Raw genomic sequence first — 25000 nt, 5'->3', positions numbered from 1 at the left:
GGATGATCTTGATTGAGCCTGAAAGCCGCCTGCCGACAGGAAAAGTTTCTGGGTCAGGGGGGAGGCTGTCACTGCCTGTGGGCCCTTGATGAATCCCAGCAGGTGAAGCGAGGAGGTCCTTTCTGCTGACTGGAGACCGTTTCATGCTCTTACACCTAGTTTACAGGTAGTGAGACGTGGGGCCTTAAGGGAAGTCCCGCCTTCCAGGGCAATCCCCAGGAGCTGCATGGCACACCATCCACAAAGAGGAGGAGGAAGAAAAGGAGGATGCAAGACACAGGGTAGTAGGAGAGGAACAGATTCAGATAAAAGGAGATGAAGAACTAAAAAAAAATAAAACAAAAAAATAAAATCACACACTCATCGTCATGTTGGGTGAATACTGTAACGAGAGAAAAGACAGAAGAGAGAGAGATTGCATGTGACATTCCCAGTTTTCGATGTCCAGTACACGTGCGGTTTGCAGCAAATATGACACATTTAACTCTCACGCGTTTGCAGATTAGGCAAACAAAGTGCAGTCAAGGAGAAAAAGTTTTTTTTTTCATTCATTTGTCAATGAATTTTGATTTACACTGATGACTGATGTGATTTCATTTCTCAATGCACCAAAGAAATCCTAATGTCTGTGTAGAACATCCTGAGTATGTTTGTGAGTTAGACAAAGCTGTGGGACTTATTGTACGAGTTAAAGGTCTTAGATTCAATTAGTCCGACTTTAGAAGTGAGATTTTATGTTTTAAAATAATTACACTGTTGGTTTGCTCTGTTTAGTTAGGCTTTTTCATTTTATGATAACTTTCTGTTTTATTTGAACGATACTGAAAATACCTGGCTGAAGATGACAAACATTTACCCATGACATTGTCATTTTCATGACTTTATTAACTCCAAAGTAAACTGAATGGCTGGTTTATTATTTTATATTGCATTCATCATTCAAATTATTATGTGTGGGACTTTCCATGAATTGAGGTAATTTTGGTTTTGATGATCTTTACCCATTTAGATCCTGGAAATATTCAGCTGAGAATTCATTGATAATTTGAATAGTTTCATCTTATAGGGGCGGCACGGTGGCGCAGTTGGTAGAGCTGCCGTCTCTCAGCGAGCAGGTCGCCCCGGTTCAAATCCCCCTCTGGGTGGAGTTTACATGTTTTCTCCATGCATGTGTGGGTTTTCTCCGGGTACTCCAGTTTCCCCCCACAGACCAAAAACATAAACTATAACTTTTCCAGGAATAGTTTTAGAACTTTTTAAAGATTTTCTAAACAATAAATGCATTAATATTGATCTTTTTGCCAAAATTTAGACTGTTTTATGATGGACTTCATTATTATTTGGCAACAATCATTGTCACCCACTGGTCACCGTAGATAATTACAGATAATTAAAAATCTTTTTGACTTTTTTCATGTTCATTTAACTACTTTCTTCTTGTGGTGCGCTGTATTACATGTTACTCACACTTTCACTTTGGAATGGATTTAAAAAGTTGCCTGCCATCTCGCCGTCGTCCCGTGGAGTGCCGGGGGGATTGTTCATGCCTGCCATATTGTTGGGAGAATTCTACAATCCAGACCAAAGAAATCAATGAAACGAAGGAAAAATATGGGCAGATAAGAGAAATCGACAGATAACTAGTCAGTTAGTCTTACCTTTGGCAACCCATCCATGTCACCGGAGCCTGTGATTAGAAACGGAATGGGAAAGAAACCCATTAGCATTCCCCGATAACAGTTCAGGATGTCCTGTACAAGCAGAAGCTATTTGCTCTATCACAAGTAATGACCTCTAATTAAGCTACTTGTTTCAGATACAGATGCGCAAGAACTTCACCAGCTTCGCTGATCACATCACACCCACCAGATCAATTGGCCTGCTTGCTGCCCCACTAATCTGTTTCAACTTTGATCAATAGAGCTGAAATAAACACTTCCTGCATCTGCCACAAGAGGGCAGAGTTCTCCTTCTGAAAGTCCAGAAACGACTTGCAGAGAAATACTTTGTGACTCACCTAGTGATCCATTCATATGATGCTGCTCCATGGCACCCATTCCACCCATGGGCCCATCTGGACCTGGTCCCATCGGGAACTAAAGAAAAACAGTCAAGTCTATATATGTTTTGCAACAGTTCGAATAATAAAAAAAAATCTGAATAACTTATGAGCCACGAAAATAAACCTTATGAAATGTAAATATACAAAAAGTTTGGGTCATATCTGAAAAACAAACAAACAAAAAAAAAAAACCCACTTACGTTGGGTCGGTTTCCACCAGGACCGATGGGATTCATCATCGTGTAGATGTTTTCACTTGAATTCGTAGAATCTGTGCAACAAAAACAATTAATATTCTTGAAACAAGAAGACTGTGAAGCTTTTTGCTTCCGTCCATCTTGAACGAACCTACACTGAAGCTACAGTGTTATTAGTGCAAGCATGAAACATTTTTTTAAATAAAATTCCATAAAATCAGCCAAAATTGGTTCACGAAAAACAAATGAGGGGGATAATGACCCAGAACATGAACCTTGTCTTTCATAGTGTTTGATACGATTACAATAAATATTCCAAGTATAAAAAATATTTTGAAACAGTCCCAAACCACATATGCTGTACTTAACGTCAGTGCACTGCAATGCATAATGAAATAAAACCCATACTTCACCAGGAAATCACATATAGATAGATACCCTGGCAACAAAGCAACACCCAGCACATGCCGTGTCACTCTTTCTGTGCCTGTCTGCCTATTCTGAAAGATTCAGAAGGATAAGGTGTCCTTGCTCTGACACTGCAGGTAGCATATAGAAAATAAATAAAAAAAACACAGAAAAAGAACGGGCAACAGACAGCACTGTATGTGGAAAATGCTTAAGAAATCTTGCTTTATAGTGTGCCTGTATGCCTTCTGTGTTATGACTGTGGAAGGGGTGGGGCACATGTGATGTGAGCGAGTTTTGTGTGCACGTGTGAGTGCATGCACCAGGCGACTGCAGTGGAAATCTGTTTTTTTTTTCCCTGTGTATGTGTGCAAAAAGGTTGCCCCGCAACTTATCACCACAGAGGCATGTAAATAAATAATAAATGGTGGACATAAAAAGAAGCTCTCCACAGGAGAGCCAACGGGAACAGGGTGTCTGCAGGATATCACTGCTAGTGTTTAGTTCTTAGTCAGTCCTTGCAAAAACCCTTTATTGATAGGAAGAATCAGGCAGAGGATTGTGCAACTTGCTTCCATACAAGCGAGTACTGTGCAAAAATGATCTAAAATCTATTTTTTATATACCGTATTTTCCGGACTACAATTATGTTGCTCTGGAGTATAGGTTGCATCAGTCAAAAAATGCCTCATGAAGAGGACAAAACCATATATAAGTTGCATTTATTTAGAAGTGTACTTCACAAGGTGCAAGATTTAATCTGAAATAACGATAAGAACATACCTGGGATCCTGCACAGGCTTAATTAACATAACAAGCCAACGAGTCCAACAAGCAAGTTACCGGTAAATTTACCATTCTCATTCCACATCAATTTGGGAGGCATTTTATTTGTGTAGAGTTTTTCTCAGTTGTCTCTAAGTGAATGTTGGGTGGGGTTGGGGTAGCGGTATAGGAACAATATATAGTTGTCAAAAGCCTAGAGGGCCCTCTCGCGGCTGCATATGGTAAAGTTTACTCTTTGGTTCATGTATGAATAAACATTTAACACATAAGTCAAAAATTGCGTCATGAAAAAACGTATATAAGTCGCCTTGGACTATACATCGCAGGACTGGCCAAACTATGGAAAAAAGTGTGACGTATAGTCCGGAAAATACGGTATATATTTTGCCTCCAAAAGCTGTGCAAGTTTGTAATCTTTTAAAGTGATCTTCATCAATAGATCTTCAGACTTTCTGAAGATCTTTTAAAGTTCGTTTTTGGAATTGTTGCTTTTTTTTTAAAAACGTTTACCTATAACATCATTTTGCACAAAGTTTTTATTTGATTATTGAGGAAAGTGCACAAGTGTCAGACCTAGACAGATAAGCATCATCTGAAAGTCATTATTTCTAAGAATTAGGAGAAACATATCAGGAAAAGACCTGAGAAATGCACCGTAATCAGCTAGTGGCTCTTTGGAAATCACCTTGTTAGTGCTAAAATGCAATTTTAGGTGAGATTTTTTAAACGCCTTGATAAGAACTACCGGTAAGTGTGAGTTAAGTGGCTTTACAAACAACAATAACAAAAAAGCAATTCTTGAACCTAACCTGAAATGTGTTTTTTTTTCTGTATGTAGATTGAAAACATAAAACTAAAGTGAACACTGTATGTTCTATAGAAAACCTATTTCTTCATATAGGCTATACATACTGTAAATGAGCACACTAAGCACATCGTGTTTTTCATGTTCATATATTTTTACCTAAACAACAAGCCTGAGCTCTTCCTGTTTCTCTCAAAACAGGCGTATCTGTCAGAAATCCGGTTTGATGGTTGATAGACAAACCCTCTTTGGTGAATAATGGATAAAAGATCAGATCAAAAGGCAAACTGGAGCGTGGAACTCACCTCCAGGGCTAGGCATGATGGGAGTTCCTGGTGGGCCGCCTCCCCCTGGAGGACCCTTAAGGGAAGGAAGACGGAGAGTTTTGAGCGCTGAGTGCGTGTGGATGGCAGCGTGCCAGTTAGAGATCACAGCGTGACAGGTAATTTATGGCTCGCGGTGGAACACGAGTTCATGACGGGACACTTACCACGTAGTTTCCTGGAGATGAAGATGAATAAGCTATCTGCAGAGAGGAGAATCAAAACAGGAGGCACAGTTATTGTACACACACTCAGTCATGACAGAGCGATGACGTGCGGAGAGACAAGGTGACTCACTGAGTTATTGTTGGGGTTCGGCCATGGACCTCTTCCACCAGGACCCCTGAGAACACCAAGCAGAGAGATTTCAGCTGTCTGAGATCCATGCCTCTCAAATGGACATTTAAATGAACACATTATTATAACATCCAAACTGATTTATACAAACAATCCAAACAAAACGAGCTAAATTGACATTTTGAGAAAAATTACTAGTGGTGTGAAACTAGCATTAAATTAAAACATTTCTGATAACTACTAATAACCATAATCAAGAGTTACACCTGGAATGGTAATAAAAAAAAAAAAATCAAATAAACAATTTAAACTCACTACAGTTTTTGAGCAATCGATCTGATTTTAAGATTTCAACATCATTTGTGTCTGCTTTTAATATTTCATAAGCTTTTTGTGATCTTGTCGACATTTTTAAACAACTTGGTGAGATAAACAAGTGCAAGAGGTCATCTTTGTGGTTTTCTTTTGAACTTTTGTTTAATTTTTATTTAAAGTTGTTTGTTCTCTCTGTGCATGAGTGGGTTTTCTCCAGTTTCCTCCCACAGACCAAAAACATGCATGTTAGGCTGATTGGTAATTATAAATTGTCTCTAGGTGTGAGTGAGAGAGTGAATGGTTGTTTGTCTCTTTGTCTCCATGTGTCCCTGTGATGGACTGGAGACCTGTCCAGAGTGTCCCCCACCTCTCACACATGGCTGGACATGGTCACCAGTGACACCCATGACCCGAAAAGGAAGAAGTGGGTAAAGATGATGGAAGGATGGATAAACGTTGGTTCTGTTAGCAGCATGCACTTTATTTGTGTCCAAGAGGAGCCTTCATAAACTGATTTTTTTATTAAACACATAGAGATAACAACTTCAACAAAGCTTTAAAATGAATGTCCAGGCTTTAATACAGGAAGACAAGTGTTTATTAATAATCACTGTATCACTCATTTGCACACATTAAGTATGGTGTGCCTCAAAGGTATACTCAATATCTTTAATTCCAATTAAACATGTGACCTCTGACAGCACCGATAGTTATCGTGTTTAGTTCTATTTATATTTAAATATTATTACTGGTAACAGGCGTTTGTCTCTGTCATGCTCTAAAAGGACTCTGACAAATCTCTGTGGGATTGAAAACAAACGTTCCTTTTGTAACACTAATCGCCTCAGATAAAACTCCTGACATACTTGTACACAAGAAAATGTCACAATAATGATCAGAAAACATCTGTGTGGTATTTGTATGCATTTTTTTAAGAGCACTGGATTCAAACAACTGTTCTACATCAGTAGTCTTGCAGTCAGGTGAAGCACCTTTCACCGTTTGGTAAATGCTCATGATTGGCTCGGCAGCAGTGTGTGTGTGTGTGTGTGTGTGTGTGTGGGGGGGGGGGGGGTTTCTCTAATGCGTTCTGGCAAAGTCAGTATTACATAAAATCTCAGATTGCTCTGGTTCTCCCTGATATATCCAACTGTAGACATATTTTACTGACAGAACAGACAAGAGAGCAGAACTATTTTTACAGAAGCTGCCATGTTGTATTTTTGGAACCAGCGTATTGCGCAGTCATCGTTTCACCTGAGCTTACTTTTACGCTTGAACTAACAGATTACGGCTAAACGTGTAAGAAAAGTAAATGTTTAAACATACTGTGGAAAAGTAAGAACTACGTAAATCAAGAGTCCACATCTGAAAAATAACTGGTCTGAGATGTGCTTTGATTGCTTAACAAAGATCCTTTTGGAGGCAACGAGACTTAAAACTTGTACTGGAACAAGCAGACAAGAGTCCTGTTCCAGCTTCAACTTCCATGTTCCAGTCCAAGGTCTATTTATATTTACAGCCTTTGTGCCCTATCTATTACAGGGTGTTTATTCCAAGCAATATACTGTAGTTTGTTTAAATTAGTTTGTTATTGTTTTGGATTTTATAAAAATTAGTTGAAAATTTGAAAACTTAAAAAATTGGTTGTCAAATAAGAGCTGAATGAGAATTTGTTTGGGTTTTATTAGTGTTATACATGTCTCTTTGTAATTCTTTCTGTAACTTAAGAAAACTTAAATAAATCATAACACTTACTGCTCATTAATCCAGGTAAAAAATCCTACAAGGTTCAGTCAGGTCATCTGGACGTTTTTCCTTCATCCAAAGGATTTCATCAGTCTGAGGAGCCATGACAAACTCAGTCCCACATGCAGCACACTCACATAGGCTAACCAGCTGGTGATAAGATGGTTTCTGACGTCCCCTCCCCCTGTCGACCTCCCTGAGGCAGCCATAGCCTTTGGATGAAGGACAAAATGTCTCAAGAAAAAAAAGAAACCATCCAGATGACCTGACTGAACTTTGTTGGATTTTCTACCTGGATTATTGAGCATGAACTTTGATGTTTTGAACCACTTTGGCTACGGCTGCCTCAGAGGAGTCGACGGGGGAGAGGGTGGACTCCAGAAACCGTCTTATCACCAGCAAACTGGTTGGCCCACTATGTGAGTGTGCTGCTCGTGGGACTGAGTTTGTTGTGGCTCCTCGGACTGATGAAGTCCTTTGGATGAAGGACGAAACATTTCAACAAAAAAAAAAAAGAAACCTTCCAGATGACCTGGCTGAACTTTGTTGGATGGCACAACACCTGCAGTTTATGTTCTAAAAGCTACTGAAATCACAACTAACTTAAACAAGCAATATCTCAACTGAATACAACAACAACAACAACAACAACAACAACAACAACAACAACAACACTTTTTCTTCATGTACTAACATGTTCATGCCTGGCATCCCTGGGCCCATGGAGTTGGGAGGAGGCCTCATCCCTCCGCCGTAGTTCTGCACAAAGAAGTGAACACGGAGTCAGCACAGAGTGTCACACCTGCTCGCTCTGAAGGTCTGAATCTTAATGAAGGTCAGCAGGGATCATGTCCACCACTAACTACTGTCTAATTATGTGACTGCGTGTGCTTTCTGCTCCCTCCTGTACATTTGCATGTACGTTGTCATGACTGCCTGGTGGGCGGGTTTGGCTGCCGCTGCATGTTTATGCTCGGTTCTGATTGTGCGTGTGACTAAGTGACGGAGCAGGGGGCAGGCCACGGAGCTGCTGCACTCAGAGGAAGAGTTTTGTTCAGCAGACGATTACACTTGTCGAGCAGATGCCACACCAGCTGCTGGTGCACTCGCTGCCAAAGTCCCGGCAACGGGATGGCACGGAGAGAGGCCGAAGGGCACGGGGAGAGTGTGTGCGCTTGTGTCTTTGTGCGAGGGGAAGCTTTGTGCTGGCTGGTAACAAAAACTCAAAGAGAAACTGTTCCTTGTGCACCCTGATATAACACATGAAGAGAAATCAAAGTGATAAAAGGAAACGGTGGCTCTTCTGGTAAAACAAGCTGGTGGTAACTTGCTTGTAGCAGAACATCAAGCCTCAGTTCGGGTGCGCAGTGGGTGAGCGCTGGTCAAAGCCAAATAACTCATCAGGACATTTAACGAGGTGAGCCAAACCAAAGATCTCTCTTCAGCAGCGGAAGCAAATTACATCCCTTCATTGTTCATGGACTGCTGCTTTCAAATTATTGATTTGTCTTTTTCATGGACGCTCTTAACGAAGGGCAACTAAACACTGGTTTTGCTTGCAAATTGTCACTCTGAGCATCGGATGAGACTGCATGGCAGCTGTGCAGACACATTTGGCTGCTAGAGTGGCAGGATACCATCACAGGTCGTTCCTCTCTTTAGCACCATGTTGGTTTGGTCCCAAACATCACTTTATTTATTTATTTTGTCTTTTTGTGTGTTTTAACCCACCTGTGGGCCCATGCCTCCCATGCCTCGAGGGGGATTCATTCTCATCGGACCCCCCATGTTCGGATGGCCTGCAGTGATGCACAGATCAATTAATAACCCATAATTATACAAATGGAATGCCGACATTAAGAAGGACAAGATGAAGCGTGTCCACGTAGAGCACTGTGTGTTTTGGTACCTTGAGGTCTAGTGGGGTCCAAGCTGTTTGGAAGGAGGGGCTGTGACCCAGGGATGCTCCCTGGAGGCTGATTCGGCATACGGAGGGAGGGTCTTGGGCCACCTGGGTACCGCGGAGACATGAATGGCTGCAGGAAGGACAGGGGGAGTACACGGGTCACCTTTGCTCAGACGTCACAACTCTGTCATATCTGTTTATTTATTTATTTAGTTTATTTACCCTTAATTTATACAAATAGTCTCACTGAGTCACGAGAACTCATTTTCAAGCGAGACCTACTTGGGAGCAGATGGTGGGGGTTAAGGGCTCAGAGTGGGGTGAACGATGGTGGAGGTGGGTGTGGGTGTTTCACTTTTTCCACCCACATTTTGATGTTGTCTGTCCGGGGAGTTGATCCTGCGACTTTCCGATCTCAGGCCCACCTTCTCAAACCTCTGCTCCACCACTCCCCAGTTTAAAAGTGGACGAGTTGATTCAAGAGTTTATTTACTTATTTTTGTCAGTTCTTATATTTAATTTTCACAAAATATTCAAATCAACATCACAACAACGGTCTGGTTTCAGGAGGATTAAAATCACATGCAAAAGATTTAGAGAAGCTGAGAGCACCATGCCCAGGTGTCAGCAGGGGGCGCTATTGTGTTAAAGAATAAATTACTGCTGCAGTTTTGTCACATTTCCCAAGAATAAGGGGTTTGTCGTTGCATCTTGGAAAGTAAGACCTCAAGTGGTAAAAGCTATTAGGATAAAGGTAAAAGACAAACCAGAGTCACAGAGACAAAGAAAAAACATATAGACGAGTCGGGAACATGGAGGAACACAATGAAGATGACAACGTGCAGCAGGAAAAGAGGGATGGCTACATGATAATAACACAAGCACACAAAATCGTGTTTATTTTGTGCCGTACAACATCTTCCCACCATGTGAGAGCAGAGCTACAACATGTCCACCCGCGTACACAAACTTGTGTGTTTCAGCAGCGTGGGGACAAGAAGAGGCTGGCCAGGACAGAGCCAGCACACAACTGGTGAATAATGTAGAGCATCACAGACAGATGGTTTGCAGAATTACCTCCGAGAATACACTGCTGCAAAACTACAAATAGCCACAGCCACAGAGCCACGCTTCAGTGTCGGGTGATAAGAATGAGTTCTGAATTCAGTCCAAGTGTTTTAATAGACACATAAATGCTGATTGGATGAGGGTGAACGTGCACACTCAAATAGGTTTGTGTCCTTCTGACACAGTCATGCCACAGAGAGTGGACTGAAGAGGTAATTGTGCACGCCGTGTTTTCTGTATCGGTGTGTTTGTTTGGGGCAAGCGGAGGACAGCTTATGTAATTACACTTAATGCTAGAGGCGAACACTGACTTACTACTGTTTTCTTTCTCTTCACTCCACTTCCTTCCTCCTCCAACCACATTGTGGTGGGTTTGTGCACAGAGAGCTGCACAGCGTCAGCCTGTGCTGCAATATTAATGGTCTATTGATGGACTATGGGATGGTGAGTGCTGGGTTGAGGGAGAGATGAGGCCCTCCAGATGCACCTCCGCTCCTTACAGCCAGGCCAACACAGCTAAATTATTCATCCAGTCCACCGTCATGGATGCTGCCTGTCCTCCCAACACAGGACCCGCGTGCTGTTTGTGCGTGAGCGACCACGAGGAAAGCGGAGGGAAGTAAATGTTTCTGTCTTACCTGTCCATGAGGGCCCATCATGGGATTGCTGGGGTTGTGCGGGGGAGGCTGCGTGTGAGGGGAGGGCTGAGATCCTGGAGGGCCCTGGAGAGGAGAAGGTATAAAGATGTCAATAAAGAGCAACTAGAATGTATCGGGTTATATGCAAACTGGGAAGAAAAGACACGCGCTGCTACGTGTGGACTGTTTTTGCTGCCCGTCAGACAAAAAAAAAGATTTGACCCTACAGTGTAGCTTGGCTTAGAGTTTTCTTTTGTTTTATTTTAATATTTATAATTTTCAAGTTGTATAATGGGTTATTAAAGAAAAGAAAATGACAGACTTACAATACATCAAAGTATCTCCAGATAGTTCAATAGGATCTTTTTTTTCTATGGCATCAACTTTTAGATATACCTTCATGAAAGAAGAATGAACTAGAAAAATGGATGAATCTAAAACTCAAGACATATCTTTTGGCTCCCGTTTAAAAATTATTTTTTTTTTTAATCAGAGGACCACATACTGCAACAGAACACCACTGAAGGACTTTAAAACATTTTCAAAAGTCAACAACAAAGTCCATGTTCAATAATCCAGGTACACAATCCAGCATTTTTCAGTCAGGTCATCTGGACAGTTTTTTTTGTTGTTGTGCTGAAACGTTTTGCCTTAAATCCAGAAGGCTTCATCAGTCAAGGAAACACACAACAAAACTGATTCTTCTCCCAACAGCTTAATCCAAAGTGGAACAAACCAGTTATGTTGGTGCTAAGATGGTCTCTTTGTCACGCCCCCTCCTCGTTGACAATCGTGTCAAACTGGTTGAAAACAACAAAGTCCATGCTCAATAATCCAGGTATACAATCCAACATTTTTCAGTCAGGTCTTCTGGACAGTTTCTTTTTTGGTGCTGAAACATTTCGCCTTCGATCCGGAAGGCTTCAGCAGGCGAAACATTTCAGCACAAAAAAAGAAACTGTCCAGATGACCTGACTGAAAAATGTTGGATTTTCAAAAGTCATTTTTCATCATTTGACTTGCATTAAAAAGGAAATAAATGACAAAATTAGTCTGCTTTAGCAATGGGTCATTTGCCAAATTATGATTTTAAACAACAGCATTGGTCTAGAACAGGGGTCTGCCACCTCTGGAGCCACATGTGGCTCTTTGGTCCCTCTGCAGCGGCTCTTTCAAGCTTTGACTAAAACTGACTTAAACTGAATTTTATTGATTGTTATAACAAGTAAAAGGGCTAGTTTTAGCAGTTTTCCTGCAATTTATTTAGCAAATATATGAATAAACATTACAAGGAGTAAAACATACTCACTTTCACTTTATGCTTTATTTCTTCAAAGTACGTAATTTTTCTACAATTAAAAAAATCACTTAAGAATGCAGTTTATTGTTTTGGTTTTTAGAAACTGGGAAAAAAATTATATATATGTTTTCCTTCTTTACAAGAATATTGTCTTTTATTTTGTCATAGAATGTAAAAATAACAATAAATGTTAAAAATCATTAGATATTTTTAGCTTTATAAAATCATTCCAACTGTCCAGAAAAGCGCCCTCCCAACAAACAAACTGGTCCGTAGGCCACCAGTTGAGAATCCCAGTTGTAGCAGGTATTGCAGCTCTGGACACATTTAATTTTGTGAACAAAGGGGCAGTAATGGCTCTTTTGATTCTAAAGGTTGCAGACCCCTGGTCTAGAATTTCACATTCAGTGCATCTTTTAAACCAAGACAAGCAAAAATAAGGATGACTTGTATTGAATGAAATGACTTGGGAGCAAACACTGAAGATTTTTAAGTGTTTTAGTCACAACGTGTGATTAAAACAACAAGAGATAAAAGCACCACTCATTGAAGGAATGCTCATCATCTTCTTCCTGAGTGTCAATGTTTAAAGCAAAGACCTTAAGAGAACTGATAGTGCTCCAAGTCTGAGCTTTAGATGACTCTCAACTACTCCCACACCAAAATGAAAATCAGTATTTGAAAACCAGACTGAAATATAGCTATTTGTATGTATTGTAGGGTTGATTAGCTGTTGTGGCCATCTTGAATTGTGTTGACACCAAACCTTAACCAGACATAGACGTGCATGACTTCCTGAGAGTTTCATTAAAATCCGTCCACTTCATGAGACAGTTTGCTAAAAAAAAACTGAGACAAACGTAGACAAGTACATGATCACCCTCTTTCATAGCTGCAGGCAATAATAAAATCTGATGGGCTCGAAGTGAGAAATGCTACAATAGTAGCCTCACTTCAAGGTAGAAGGGGCGAATAATTGGCTGCTAAGAATAATAATAAAAAAGATAAATAAACTAAATATGAGAATGGCATTTATTTAAGCTAAAAAAAACTCTAATGTTTAAAGAAGTTTTTATTTGCAAACATTGAGCCCATACTTCAGGAGCTGAATCACAAGAGCTAAATGAGCTTTTGTAAATTTGCTTCTGCCCCCATGGTCAAAAGAAGAGAATAAATGCAGCATGTCCAATTTACATATCCTATAATTACCACACAGCTATCATATCTAATCTGCTGGCCCAACAGGGACTACGTATAACAAGATTTGTCGCTGACATTAACGAAGGGCCATTCTGGTTTCCGTGTACAGGAATGGTTAATTGCCAGGACGAGGTCACATCAATTCACAGGGAATGCTGTAATCAACAAAGATTTTGCCAAAAGGATAATTTAGGGTTTGTTCTAATTCTAACATGACAATACTTCTCTCAAATTTACTTTGCTGATAGTCCAACAGACTTCAAGCACAAGATAAAGACCCAGAACAAGCTCAGTGCTGTGGATCAGCTGTACTCTACATGAGCCTCCATCCAAACAGCTCTGTGGCAAAACAACAAACACAAATAAAAACAAACACACGAATGAGTCCCATTGGGCGAGCGGTGGTGAAGAGGTTAGAGAGGGTGGGCCTGTAATCGGAGAGTCGTCAGTCAACTCCCCGGACCGTCGACATCAAAATGTGGGTAAAAAAAGTGAAACACCCACACCTGCCTCCACCTTCATTTGCCCCACTCTAGGCTCATAAGCAAGGCCTTTAATGGCCCCCATCTCCCCAGGCGCCTTAGATGGCAGCCCCCTGCTTCACATGTGTGCTCACATGTGCAATGGGAAAAAAGCAGAGAATTAATTTTCCCATTGGGGATTAATAGAGTACAATTAAAATAAAATAAAAATTCTGAAACTGGTCTACATTGTGCTGTAATTTAAATTAATGTGGAATTGAAGATTGAATCAAACAAACAAACAAAAAAATAGTTCACATTTTAAACCAGTTTTTCACTGGGCTGGACTGGTAAACGGGCTGATGAACAACGTTCACAAAGGAGTTTCCTAAATGTCTCAAAATATTCAAGAGGGTTTTCCATTTGACCACACGAGTCTCGGGGGCTCTCAGTTTTGCTGCTTGAATTCTGACTTCTTAAAAAAATAAAATAAAAAAATAGCGCAACAGTATTTCTTTCAAATTAGTTGTAGAGTTGTCTCTGGCATTTCAAACCCTTTTAAATCTGCTTCCTGTTCTAACAGCTACAGCGGTGGTGGAGGTGGACGACCAGGTCTGGACTACAGTTTTGCAAGCCATGCACTCAAAAACAATTTTAAAAGATAAAAAATGTGCAAAATGTGACGGCACAGATCACTGGTCACTTGTTTGCAAACAGAATTCAGTGAGACAACGACAAAGAAGCCTAATTTTTAACTATGTTCAGCCACCAACTCATCGCCAACAGTCACAGCCTCCCACTGACTTTAGAGACGGATGAAAATCAAAAGACCGTAAAACTTTTAGAGTAGGGTGCTGTGGAAAGTGCATGAACAATTAATATCTTACCTGTAGAATGCAACTCTCTGAACGGCTTCAGTTTGAAGCGCTACTGCTTTTGTCTTAACTGCAGAGTTGTGTAATGGTAAACGGAGAGCGACGTAAAGATTCAGAGACTGAAGTTATTTTAAGACGGCATCAATCTGCTCGGGTCTTGGCCCTGCTCAGACATCAATCCAGTCAGAATTAAACTGTTGTTCTCTAAATGAAAGTTGCTCACAGAGCTATCTACAACACTTAAAACTTCTTTCCACAGATGATTATTTCAAAAAGTTTTGATAATCACTTTTATTCTTTGTAGTTTGACTGTTACTTCATCTAATTCCAGCTGCAGCAGCCTCTTTTTACATTTTTACTCCCTGCACGCAAAAAAAAAAAAAAAAACCACCTCAGTGATCAGCCTCATCTCATCTTTCTGAGCCCGTCAGTCCCACTGCTATCAGGTAACATTACAGGTGTGTGTGTCAGTGTGTGTGTGTGAGGGATGCACCAGAGAGGGAATGAGTGCAAATATGAGATTTTTATTATTTTTTTTAACAGAAGGATCTTCTTCTCTTCAGTGCCGAGTGTGTGTGGAGGGTGTTTTACACCAGGTGTGTGTGTAACATCATGATAACAGGTGAAGGATTAGGGGATTACCTGTGTACAACAAAACCTCAGACCTACACACTGATGTGCTCTGCTAGATATTAACGCCATGTGCGCACACACACTAAGCACACAATAAATGTTTTGTTTTTAGCATTGACTTAACATTTAATTCACTTCCTCCACGCAATATTCTTCAGTTAATCGTAATAAAAATAACCATAAATCCCATTAATCTACAAAGTAGCATATTCAGCAAAAGCAAGCTGTGAGTGTTTTACTGCGCAGCAAAACCTGCTTTGACGAGATATTTCATGTTCCATTGTGCTTTGTGTTGCGCTTGTATAGGAAGTGCTGTTTGCTTTCTGACAAAACTTTTTAAATTTGCATCTTAACAATCAAAGGTGTCATTAAAAAAATATAACGGTCAAATCTTGGACTAACTGGTTGGTGAAAGCTTTGATTTTCAGCAGGACTCACCTGTTTCTCTAAACGCAGCACATGTACCTGCATCTCTCTTGGCTCCCTAACCTATTCCTCCCCCTCTTACCCACAGACCCTCCCTCCCTCAGCGAGAGCTCTGCTGGCATGGCTGAGACGTGGCACCAGTGAGCAGTGGGCGCTGCTGCTCTGGGAAAACAAACACGCCTGACTGACAGCCTGAAACGAGCTGGATCTCCCAGGCACAGACGTGGAGCGCGTCAGTGCAGCTCGCCCCACAGAGACATGGACTCAGCAGCTCGTGAGAAAGGCCCTGCTCATCCTGTCCACAACATGCTAGCTGCACTTTTCTGAATGCGTCGATGCTAATCATTTCTAAGCATTGAACGAGGTTGATCTGAGAGGCAGTCAAGTCGTCACTGAAGCCGCTTCTTAACAAGCCGCACAATGTGCAGCTCGTCAATAATTTATTGAACGTTCCGGAAATGTTTACTTAGCGGTACATTTAGTGTATTCTGGATGTGTTGGCACAGTTTGGACGTTTGTATAAGAGCCAAAGTGTTTCCTGTTCTCTCTCTCTCTCTTTGTGTGTGTGTGTTTTGGATGGTTAACACTAGCTGTACTGGCTCGTTCTGTCTCTCAGCAGGTTCACACTGAGGCTAATGCAGCGCTAGCACGGTCTGACCTCAGAGGTTATTGCTGCCAAGCCAGCCTTGTGTGTGTGTGTGTGTTTCTAATAAGACACCCCTGCAGGGTCCGACTGCACTGATCCAGCTGCAGCAGTCTGCTTCTCCTCTACACACAAACACGCACGCACAAATGACTCTTAGTCACTTTAATAGGACATTGCACTGACTTGTAGTCATCCTTGACTGTAAACAGATGCACAACATGCCTCATCCATTGTTATAAACTTGACCTAATCCTAATCTCACTTTAAGAGTGTAAATTGAGGGGACTATATCTGTATGGCACTAAATTAGAGCTGAGTCTTTACAGTGTGGCCTGTCTATGGCTCCACTACACCATGCACAGCGCTCCTCTTTTCTTCCTCTCTATAATGTGCCATAATGGAGCATAGCCTCCCTAGGCTTTCCTGCCATTACATGTGAATGGGCCAGCATATGGCCTTTACGGCTGCACTGTTCTCTCTACAGGTCCCCGCAGAGACACACACATATGTACACAGAGCGAGAACGAGTCTTAAAACCAGCCGGGCTGAGGTGTGTGTGTGTGAGCATGCACATGTGATGTTATTTGTGTGTTTGTGCAGGAGAGGGGGAAGAAGGAGGTGGGACGTGGTGAGCGTTAAACGAAGCAATTAATAAAATCATTTTCTACCTGGCTAAGGAGATAACAGCTTGGCACAGTACCACAAACCCATCAACACAACCCCCTTGCCTCCTACTCATTTCAGCTTGAGGAAGACCCACACTGCTGCCCCTGATGGACCACTAACTGGGGGGTGTGGGGTGGGTGGGTGGGTGGGGGGGGGGGTGATATAGAAGACTAAGTTTGTCTATTCTGTTTATAAGAGCTGGCACTAGAGGGCAGTGTGTATCTGTCATCAAACTACTGGACACACACACACCCCAACGCACACACACCCCAACACACACACACACACACACACATACACACACACACACACACACACACAAACCAGGAGCACAAAGCAGTCTGCATCACTGAGCACAACAAACAAAGCCAGAAGAACAGCACCACACACACACACCCCCAACACACACGCACACACACACTCATTGTCATTCCTTGCTAACATTCCAGAGAGAGCAGGGTGGTAGCATTAGGGCTCCTGCTTGCTCATGGTATAAACCACAGCAGCATGTCAGCGCTGAGACGTGTCATCCTCTGCACAGGAGCGGAGCTTTCTTTCGAAAGACACTCACATTGTGGCGACGCATATTCATTTCTGGTAGAATGGTACCAAATGGGTTTTATATGCATTACTCTGCAAAGGTTTCGGGCACATCTTGTGCTTTCAAAATCTAAAAGACCCAAATTCATTCATCCTGCAACTGCACAAGTCCAAACATGATCCAAACATCCAGATGCTTATTAAGTAACAAATTAGAGTGACTCTCCCCCTTCAGATTGTCACGGATAGTGTTTAAGAAGTTGCATTAATTTCTGAATAAACATTTTGTTATGGCTGAAAATGGCATGGTGCAAAAACGACTAACCAGTTGCTCACTGGAGTCACCGGCACACTCAGGTGACTTTCAAACGTAGACACACAAATGAAGGCTGATATTTAACACCTCTGACGTTGCCTTAGTTTAAAACCTTCCAAAACTCTGAATCTAACCAGTACAAACAGGTTCTCTGTTAAAAAAAAGAGGCAAAAGTATCCTCTTATACATGGTTATGTGTACTAGAATGTGTTAGCAGCTCAGAAAACAAACAAAAAAAACCTCAGGGAAAAATAGTTTTTGTTTGATTCCAGTTGATGTAAATCCATCTACAAATAAAATCAATGCATTCATCGGGGATAATTATAGACAAATGAAGTACTGGAATATTTAGATTTTCCCTCCTTTGCCCCTCACAGTTCTCAGGAGTGTCCCCCCGTTCCTCCTTATCCCTGCCAGGACCGAACCCAGTAACAGTGTTGGGGTCACCGATGTTAATTAGAATGCCAGTTGCACTAATTTCTGTCACACGTGCCAACACACGCAGCTTACAAGAACAGAACATACACAGATGTTGGCGAGAATGCAGGTGTCCCCGAGGCAGTATTTGTAAGGAAATAATGATTTCAAAAACAAGAGACGGAGACAATGTTACGAAAGAGAATACAGAGGAGAGAGAAAAACAAGGAGCCAGAGTTTAGATGAGACTAAAATACAGGTAAAATTCAGTTTACTGCATGCAATCCATTTATAATTCTGCATGGAGAGTTGAGCGACTTTACCTATAGTGAGGCTGAGGAGGAGCAATGAGAGTGTGAGTAAAATTTCAACAATGTGGGAGGGAGAAACCTGCATCCCCCGTCATTACAATGAATGAATGCGTTGCAGAATTCTCAGTAGCCTGCACTTTCAGCTTGGACTGCAGCCATCATTTCACCGGGGACTGAGTGTAAGCTCCAGCTAGCTTCAAATGAATGATGCAATATGAACACGCTGCCTTATTGGTAACAGTGTCAACTTGATTTAAGGAAATGTGACGTAGGATGTGACATGTGGAGCGCAGCTTGTCTTTGACATTTTGCACAGTCCCACAGTTTACACTTTTATTTAGTCGTTTTCTCTATCTTTAGCTTCCTTGCTCAGGTCAGCTGAGCTATGCAGAGAAAGAAGAGCGTACAAGAGTAGCTAATAGTTCCTCTCCTTGTACCCTTCTGCCCATTCTGTCTGTCTGCCTGTCTGTCAGCCTTGCTCATGGAGTCTATTTATGGAAAGCAATGTCACTCACGCAACACCATCAGATAATTTTCTCTCTGGCCTGCTCACAGCTCGCGTATCATTCACACTTTCCGTGACCCCAGCACACAGGCGCACGCACGCACACACACACACACACACACACACTCTGCACAGTGCACAATCTGCAGCCAATCAACCAATAATATATAAAAAAATGCTTTCATAGTCTCACATTAAATATGGTTCATAGTAAAGATGCACTGAGGGATTTAAGCCAATAGTTACAGCAAATAGTTTATTTGATTAATGGGATAAATTTAACATCATCAAGGACTCACTCCATTCAGTTATCAGACACAACAAATGCTCATATAACCTGAGACACAGTAGAGTGGATGTCATCATCACCCATAGTGCAAGGTTTTTTAATATTTTTTTCCCTGCCACTGTCAGACTGATGGCAAAACAAAACTACTGATCAGGTGCAATAATACCAGCACACTAACTTCACTTGTCATGACATGGGGAGGTGTAAATATGTACAATGTAGACATAAACCATTTTATTTTAATGTTACTCCTTTAGTTGATTTAGAGCAGCACGGTGGTTCAGTTGGTAGAGCTGCCACCTCTCAAGGAGAAGGTCGCCTGATCAAATCCCGTCCTAGGGTCTTTCTGGGTGGAGTTTGCATGTTCTCTCCGTGCATGCGTGGGTTTTCTCCAGGTACTCCAGTTTCCTCCCACAGACTAAAAACATGCATGTTAGGCTGATTGGTAACTCTAAATTGTCCTTAGTCTGTTTGTCTCGTTTGTCTCTATGTGTCCCTGTGATGGACTGGAGACCTGACCAGGGTGTCCCCCGCCTCTCACACTGACTGCTGGATATAGGCTCAAGTGACCCCTGTGACCCGAAAAGGACAAAACGGGTAAAGATGATGGATGGATGGATGGATGGATGGATGGATGGATGGATGGATGGATGGATGGATGGATGGATGGATGGAAGGATGGATGGATGGATGGATGGATGGATGGATGGATGGATGGATGGATGGATGGATGGATGGATGGATGGATGGATAGTGTTGTTTCAGTGTTCTGACTATGACAGAGAGCGCCCTGCACAAGAATTCCAATGTGCCTGGATTGTTGGTCTGTGCACAAATGGCAACTAAATAACGTTGTATCTTTGTTTGTACTATAGTAATATACTCATTGTACAAATCAAAAAGACCAAATGATGCATAATGCAAAAAATATGTCTGCAAGTATTTCCTTTACAACTAACTCTGAAACAAGATTTGTGCCATCTTGTTAGGAAGACTGATGCATTACCCATCCATCCACTGTCTTTAGCCTTTCCTCATTTCTGGGTCGTGAGGTGATGCATCATGGGAAATGCAGTATTATCACACTCGTAAAGTGAATTAATGTGTTTGAAATATATTGTCCCTAATGGTAAATAAATTAAATCGAATGAAACTATGACCCTAAATTTAATACACACATTGTGATAGTTACCTTTATAGGACGAACTATACAAACACCGTACTTTTTCTTAAACTTTAAGACTTAAACGGACATGTGCACTTACAGTATAAAGTATATAGCCCTTTGAACAAAAAGGTTGTTTTTGTTTTGCCTGTTATAAAACATCCATCCATCCATCCATCCATCCATTATCTTTACCCGTTTATTCCATTTTGGGTCACGGGGGTCGCTGGTGCCCATGTCCAGCAATCACTGTGCGAGGGGCGGGGTACACCCTGGACGGGTCGCAAGTCCATCACAGGGCCACATAGAGACAAACGAGACAAACAACCATTCACTCTCTCACTCACACCTAGGGACAATTTAGAGTTACCAATCAGCCTAACATGCATGTTTTTGGTCTGTGGGAGGAAACCGGAGTACCCGGAGAAAACCCACGCATGCATGGAGAGAACATGCAAATTCCACCCAGAAAGGCCCCTGGACCGGGGTTTGAACCAGGGACCTGCTCGCTGAGAGGCAGCAGCTCTACCAGTTGCGCCACCGTGCTGCCTTGTTATAAAACAAACAAACAAACAAAAAAAAACTTATTTTTATATTTAGCTACATTACACACAAAAAGGAAAAAAATAATGACCACTAAAATTCAAGCAAGCCATATAGTGATTGGTATATTTTCTAATAGTTAGACACATTCAAGCAGGCTGTTTTGTTATTTGAGAAAATTGTGTACTTTAAAAAAAATCTATCAGTTGATTTTGTATCGAATACAAAGAGGAGAATTAATTTATAAACGCCTTGGTACAAGCATTGAAGAAACATGTCACTGAAAATTTCCTCTAAAGCCTTTAGGCTTCTTTCACCCAGACCAATAAAACTTGTGCAGGAATTTACCACCATCCATGCAAACTTTCACAAACTGTAGCTGCTCCTTGTACGCAGACTGAGGAGAAAAAAGTGGCTTCACTTTGGATTAATAAAAAAGGCCATTCTAGGTGAAATCAATATTTGATTCTTTCTTTTCCTTCAGAAATTTTGTAAATATCTTTGCATGTATGGCTAACTTCAAGACACAGGTTTTCAGATGTTGCTAGTTTAATGAGCATCATGTAAGGCTTACTTGCCGGCTCTTCAAACAGCGTCTAGTGAACAGTGGTAACAAAAATTAACAAATGAGTCAAACTGGAGTAAACAACTTCCTCTCCTTCTCCCAAAACTAAAGCCAACTACACATTTTACTTTTGGAAAAACTACCAAGAGTGCAAATTTGTTGTGTAAAGAAGCATCAGAGAGAGCACCAGGGGTTAACCACCACACAACTCATGGACATATGGGACAGAGACAGAGAAGGAAACACATCTGGACAGGATTAGGTTAGCTAAAGCGGCCAAAAAACGAGGAGGAGACAGAAGGATGGGTTTAGGCTAAGTGAGGGGAAAGGTCAAGAGGCGATGGTGGCAGTGGGTTGAAGAAGATGATGTTTTAAGAAAGGGTCTTACTTGAAAGAAGCCAGGGGGCATGGGTCCTCCCGGCATGCCATCATTGGGTGGCATGTTGCCCATTACTGGACTGGGGGCGGCGGCTGCACTCTGAAAAGAAAGCACATTTTTCTTTCAGTATTTCTCTTAAAAAAGAGCTGCAAAAAGTTACCGGATGAAGGCTATAAAATATTCCTGTTTGCCACAATTATAAAGTTTGACATTATTTACTAAAGGACTTCCAACTCTGAGTGCACCTTCTGGAACGAATGGACTAATAATGGATATCTGTTGATGAGTGATGGGTATATGGCTTGTTGGTGGACTGCTACATCATATACTGTAATAAGGACCACAAAAGAACATGCAGACAGTAGTTTAACAGGAACATTGTCTTTTGGGTGATACTAGTAAACCAGTGTTACATTAAATTAGAAAAAAAGCCAAATTGCCAGAATCAACTGAACTTTAAAATGAGACATAAATCTGCCAGCTGCAGATGATCATGCACACATCACTGAAATAATACACCGACGCTATTCTTTGAGCTCTTTTCAGCACTTCGCCAGATAAAGTTCAACTCCAAGCACTGGTTTGGGTTGAATAATTTACAAAGTAAAAATGTAAATGAGTGTGAAATTATTTGATTAATACAAAATTCTCATAAATGTGCATTCAACCCCTTCTTGAGTGTGACCTCTAAATAAATCTCTGGCGATACTCTTTTCGCTCATCTATAAGGATTCTCCATAGTGAGCACAATGCTGACATGACGCTGCTCTGATTTGCTTCTAAGGCTGATTGTCAGTATTCCATCATGACTGTTTTGTCAGAGCTCAATATTTAAACTGAGAACGATTCAAAGCAATTCAAAAAAGTTATACCGAGAAACATCTTTTAGGGATGCACGATATTGAATTTTTGGCCGATATTCAATATGCCGATATGTTAAAACTTATTTGGTCAATAACCGATACAATACCATTTTTTCCCTAGACCTACTTACCATGACTACATTGCTTTCTCTGCTGTGGAATTAAAATACATTATTCTGCATGGCCTTTGTCAGGTTGGCCTGCTACCAAATGCAGATGCCAAAAAGGGGGCTGAAAATGGTGCAACACTTCAACTTGGATTGTGTTTAATGTCAAATTTAATCATGGCATTTACTCTCTAACACAATGACAACACTCGAATAGTGCAAGTTTGTAAATTTTCACAAATCTAAACACAACGGCGTGCGTGATGTCATAATGTTGTGCTGGCGCTGCAGGCATCCTTGTCACTGGGTTGTCATACAAAAACAGTATCTTTTATATATATATATATATATATATATATATATATATATATATATATATATATATATATGTGTGTGTGTGTGTTAACAGAGCCTTTTATATTGGTGAGGTATTTTGATTGAATGGCCGATATTTAACTTTAACTTTATTGCTAATATCGTCCGATACTGAAACCATGCCGATAATATCGTGCATCCCTAACTTTGAAGTATACAAGGAAGGATGTTCCAAATGCTCACAAAGAACCCCCTGTAAAGTGATCTGTTTCAATCTTTTCCTGACAAAAGTTCTAATTTTTTTTAATGCTGGAGAAGATGGATGGATGTAAAAAAGTCAGATTTGGTTCCACTTAACCAAAACCACAGGCAAACTGCTCTAATCTTCAGCACGAACGTTTTAGCTGCTCTAATGTGACCTTTAACACAAAGGTGGCACATCAGAAAATTCCCACATGAATCATTTTGACAATGGTGTCAATATCCTCATTTCACCAATCATGAACTCGTTTCTGCAGAGAGCAAAGCCAAAGACTCTCCACCAACACGACAAGATCTTCACTCACGTCCACTGCAAACAATCTCACCCTGCCTCGACTGACCTGCACAGCACGGGCGCTGACAAACAGGCCCCGGGGCCATGAAGCAGGATGTACACATACACATTCACACACAACCTCAGTGAAAGGGTGGGGATCAATGACATTCTGAACAAAACACTGAGGTTACAGAAGTCGGACAAGAGCAGAGAACAAATAAAGGAAAAATGTAACTGACAGCCTTGATGGATGAGAATAAAAAAAAAATGTTACAAAGAAACGGAGAGTTCTCTAAAAACGTGACAAGAGGTCAAACTGCCTTCAACAGCCCACTAAAGATGCATCTGTAAGGTCAAAGTGTGAACTCTCTGATCCATACAGTAACAGAATAAGTATGAAAAAGAAGTTAAGAGAAACTACATGACTAAGAGGTACCAGGTAGCTCAACGGCTATTCAAATAGATCAACCTGAGAGGTTGATGATCTGCATTTTCTGGGTTTTCTTGTGTTCTGTCATGATAAGATCCAATAAGATACAATATAATATGATGTGATGTACTACGATAATGGATAATACAACATCAGATACAAAATGATAGAATAAAATGAAATACAACACTGTGCTATAAAATATATGTTACAATGTGATACAACATGATACAAAGCAATAAAATATGAAGTGTAAAACATCCTTGTTGCTGGGCCAAGCTTGTCCTCCCTTCAGAGGATTGGGGGTTTGTTCTCCAGCCCCTGAAAAGTGCCAAAGTGTCATTGGGCAAGACACTGTACCCCCTCCTTCTCCCAATGCATACTTGTGATATGGAGGTGCTCTACTGTACCAGTTAAATACAGTATATGACAGAAAGCACAGTATAATTAGTGGAAAACACTGTAAAGCACTTTGGATAAACTGGGTGAGGTTACAAAGAAACTGTTTAAGTGTGGACCATTTACCAAAATGATATTTATACAGTATTCTATTTGGTGCTTAAGTTTGGCACAATTTATCTTGTTTTAGACAACAGCACACCCAGGGCTGATTTAGAGTCCTCAACAAAAACAATAGGCTAAATTTCTGATATTTTTCTACGCATTCACAGAGCATTCACAGAGCATTCACAGAGCATTCCCAGTTAACCAGCTGTGGTGTTTCTACGAGCACTGGGAGATCAGCAGTAAAGAAGAAAAAAAAAAAGAAAGCCAAACAGGAAAGAATGAAAAAAGGAGGATGAAATGATAATGAGAGTAGAAAGAAGATGCTTGGATGGGTGGCACAGCATCTCATGTAGAGGAGGGAGAATAGAAAAGGTGCTGCTGGCATGGAAGTATGTGTGGCGAGTGTGTGTGTGTGTGTGTGTGTGTGTGTGTGTGTGTGTGTGTGTGTG

General features: G+C 41.1%; 1 protein-coding gene across 1 annotated transcript in view; it reads right to left on the bottom strand.

Moving 5' to 3' along the window:
- Positions 1-352: 352 nt before the first annotated feature.
- ssbp4 (single stranded DNA binding protein 4) overlaps positions 353-25000 on the bottom strand; it is a 125485-nt gene continuing 100837 nt past the window's right edge. Inside the window, exons 5-17 of the mRNA XM_037698172.1 lie at positions 21801-21890; positions 10555-10638; positions 8852-8978; positions 8674-8741; positions 7637-7701; positions 4879-4924; positions 4749-4784; positions 4564-4618; positions 2263-2333; positions 2018-2096; positions 1659-1687; positions 1468-1569; positions 353-382 (exon numbers count right to left, since the gene is read on the bottom strand). Coding sequence (XP_037554100.1) covers positions 353-382; positions 1468-1569; positions 1659-1687; positions 2018-2096; positions 2263-2333; positions 4564-4618; positions 4749-4784; positions 4879-4924; positions 7637-7701; positions 8674-8741; positions 8852-8978; positions 10555-10638; positions 21801-21890 — 882 coding nt within the window. The remainder of the gene's footprint in view (positions 383-1467; positions 1570-1658; positions 1688-2017; positions 2097-2262; positions 2334-4563; positions 4619-4748; positions 4785-4878; positions 4925-7636; positions 7702-8673; positions 8742-8851; positions 8979-10554; positions 10639-21800; positions 21891-25000) is intronic.

The sequence above is a fragment of the Nematolebias whitei genome, chromosome 3 (genome assembly GCF_014905685.2).
Source record: "Nematolebias whitei isolate Nwh7 chromosome 3, NemWhi1, whole genome shotgun sequence".
NCBI classification, from domain to species: domain Eukaryota; kingdom Metazoa; phylum Chordata; class Actinopteri; order Cyprinodontiformes; family Rivulidae; genus Nematolebias; species Nematolebias whitei.
Note: the sequence above shows the minus strand (reverse complement) of the source record. Positions and strands in the feature narration are given on the sequence as shown.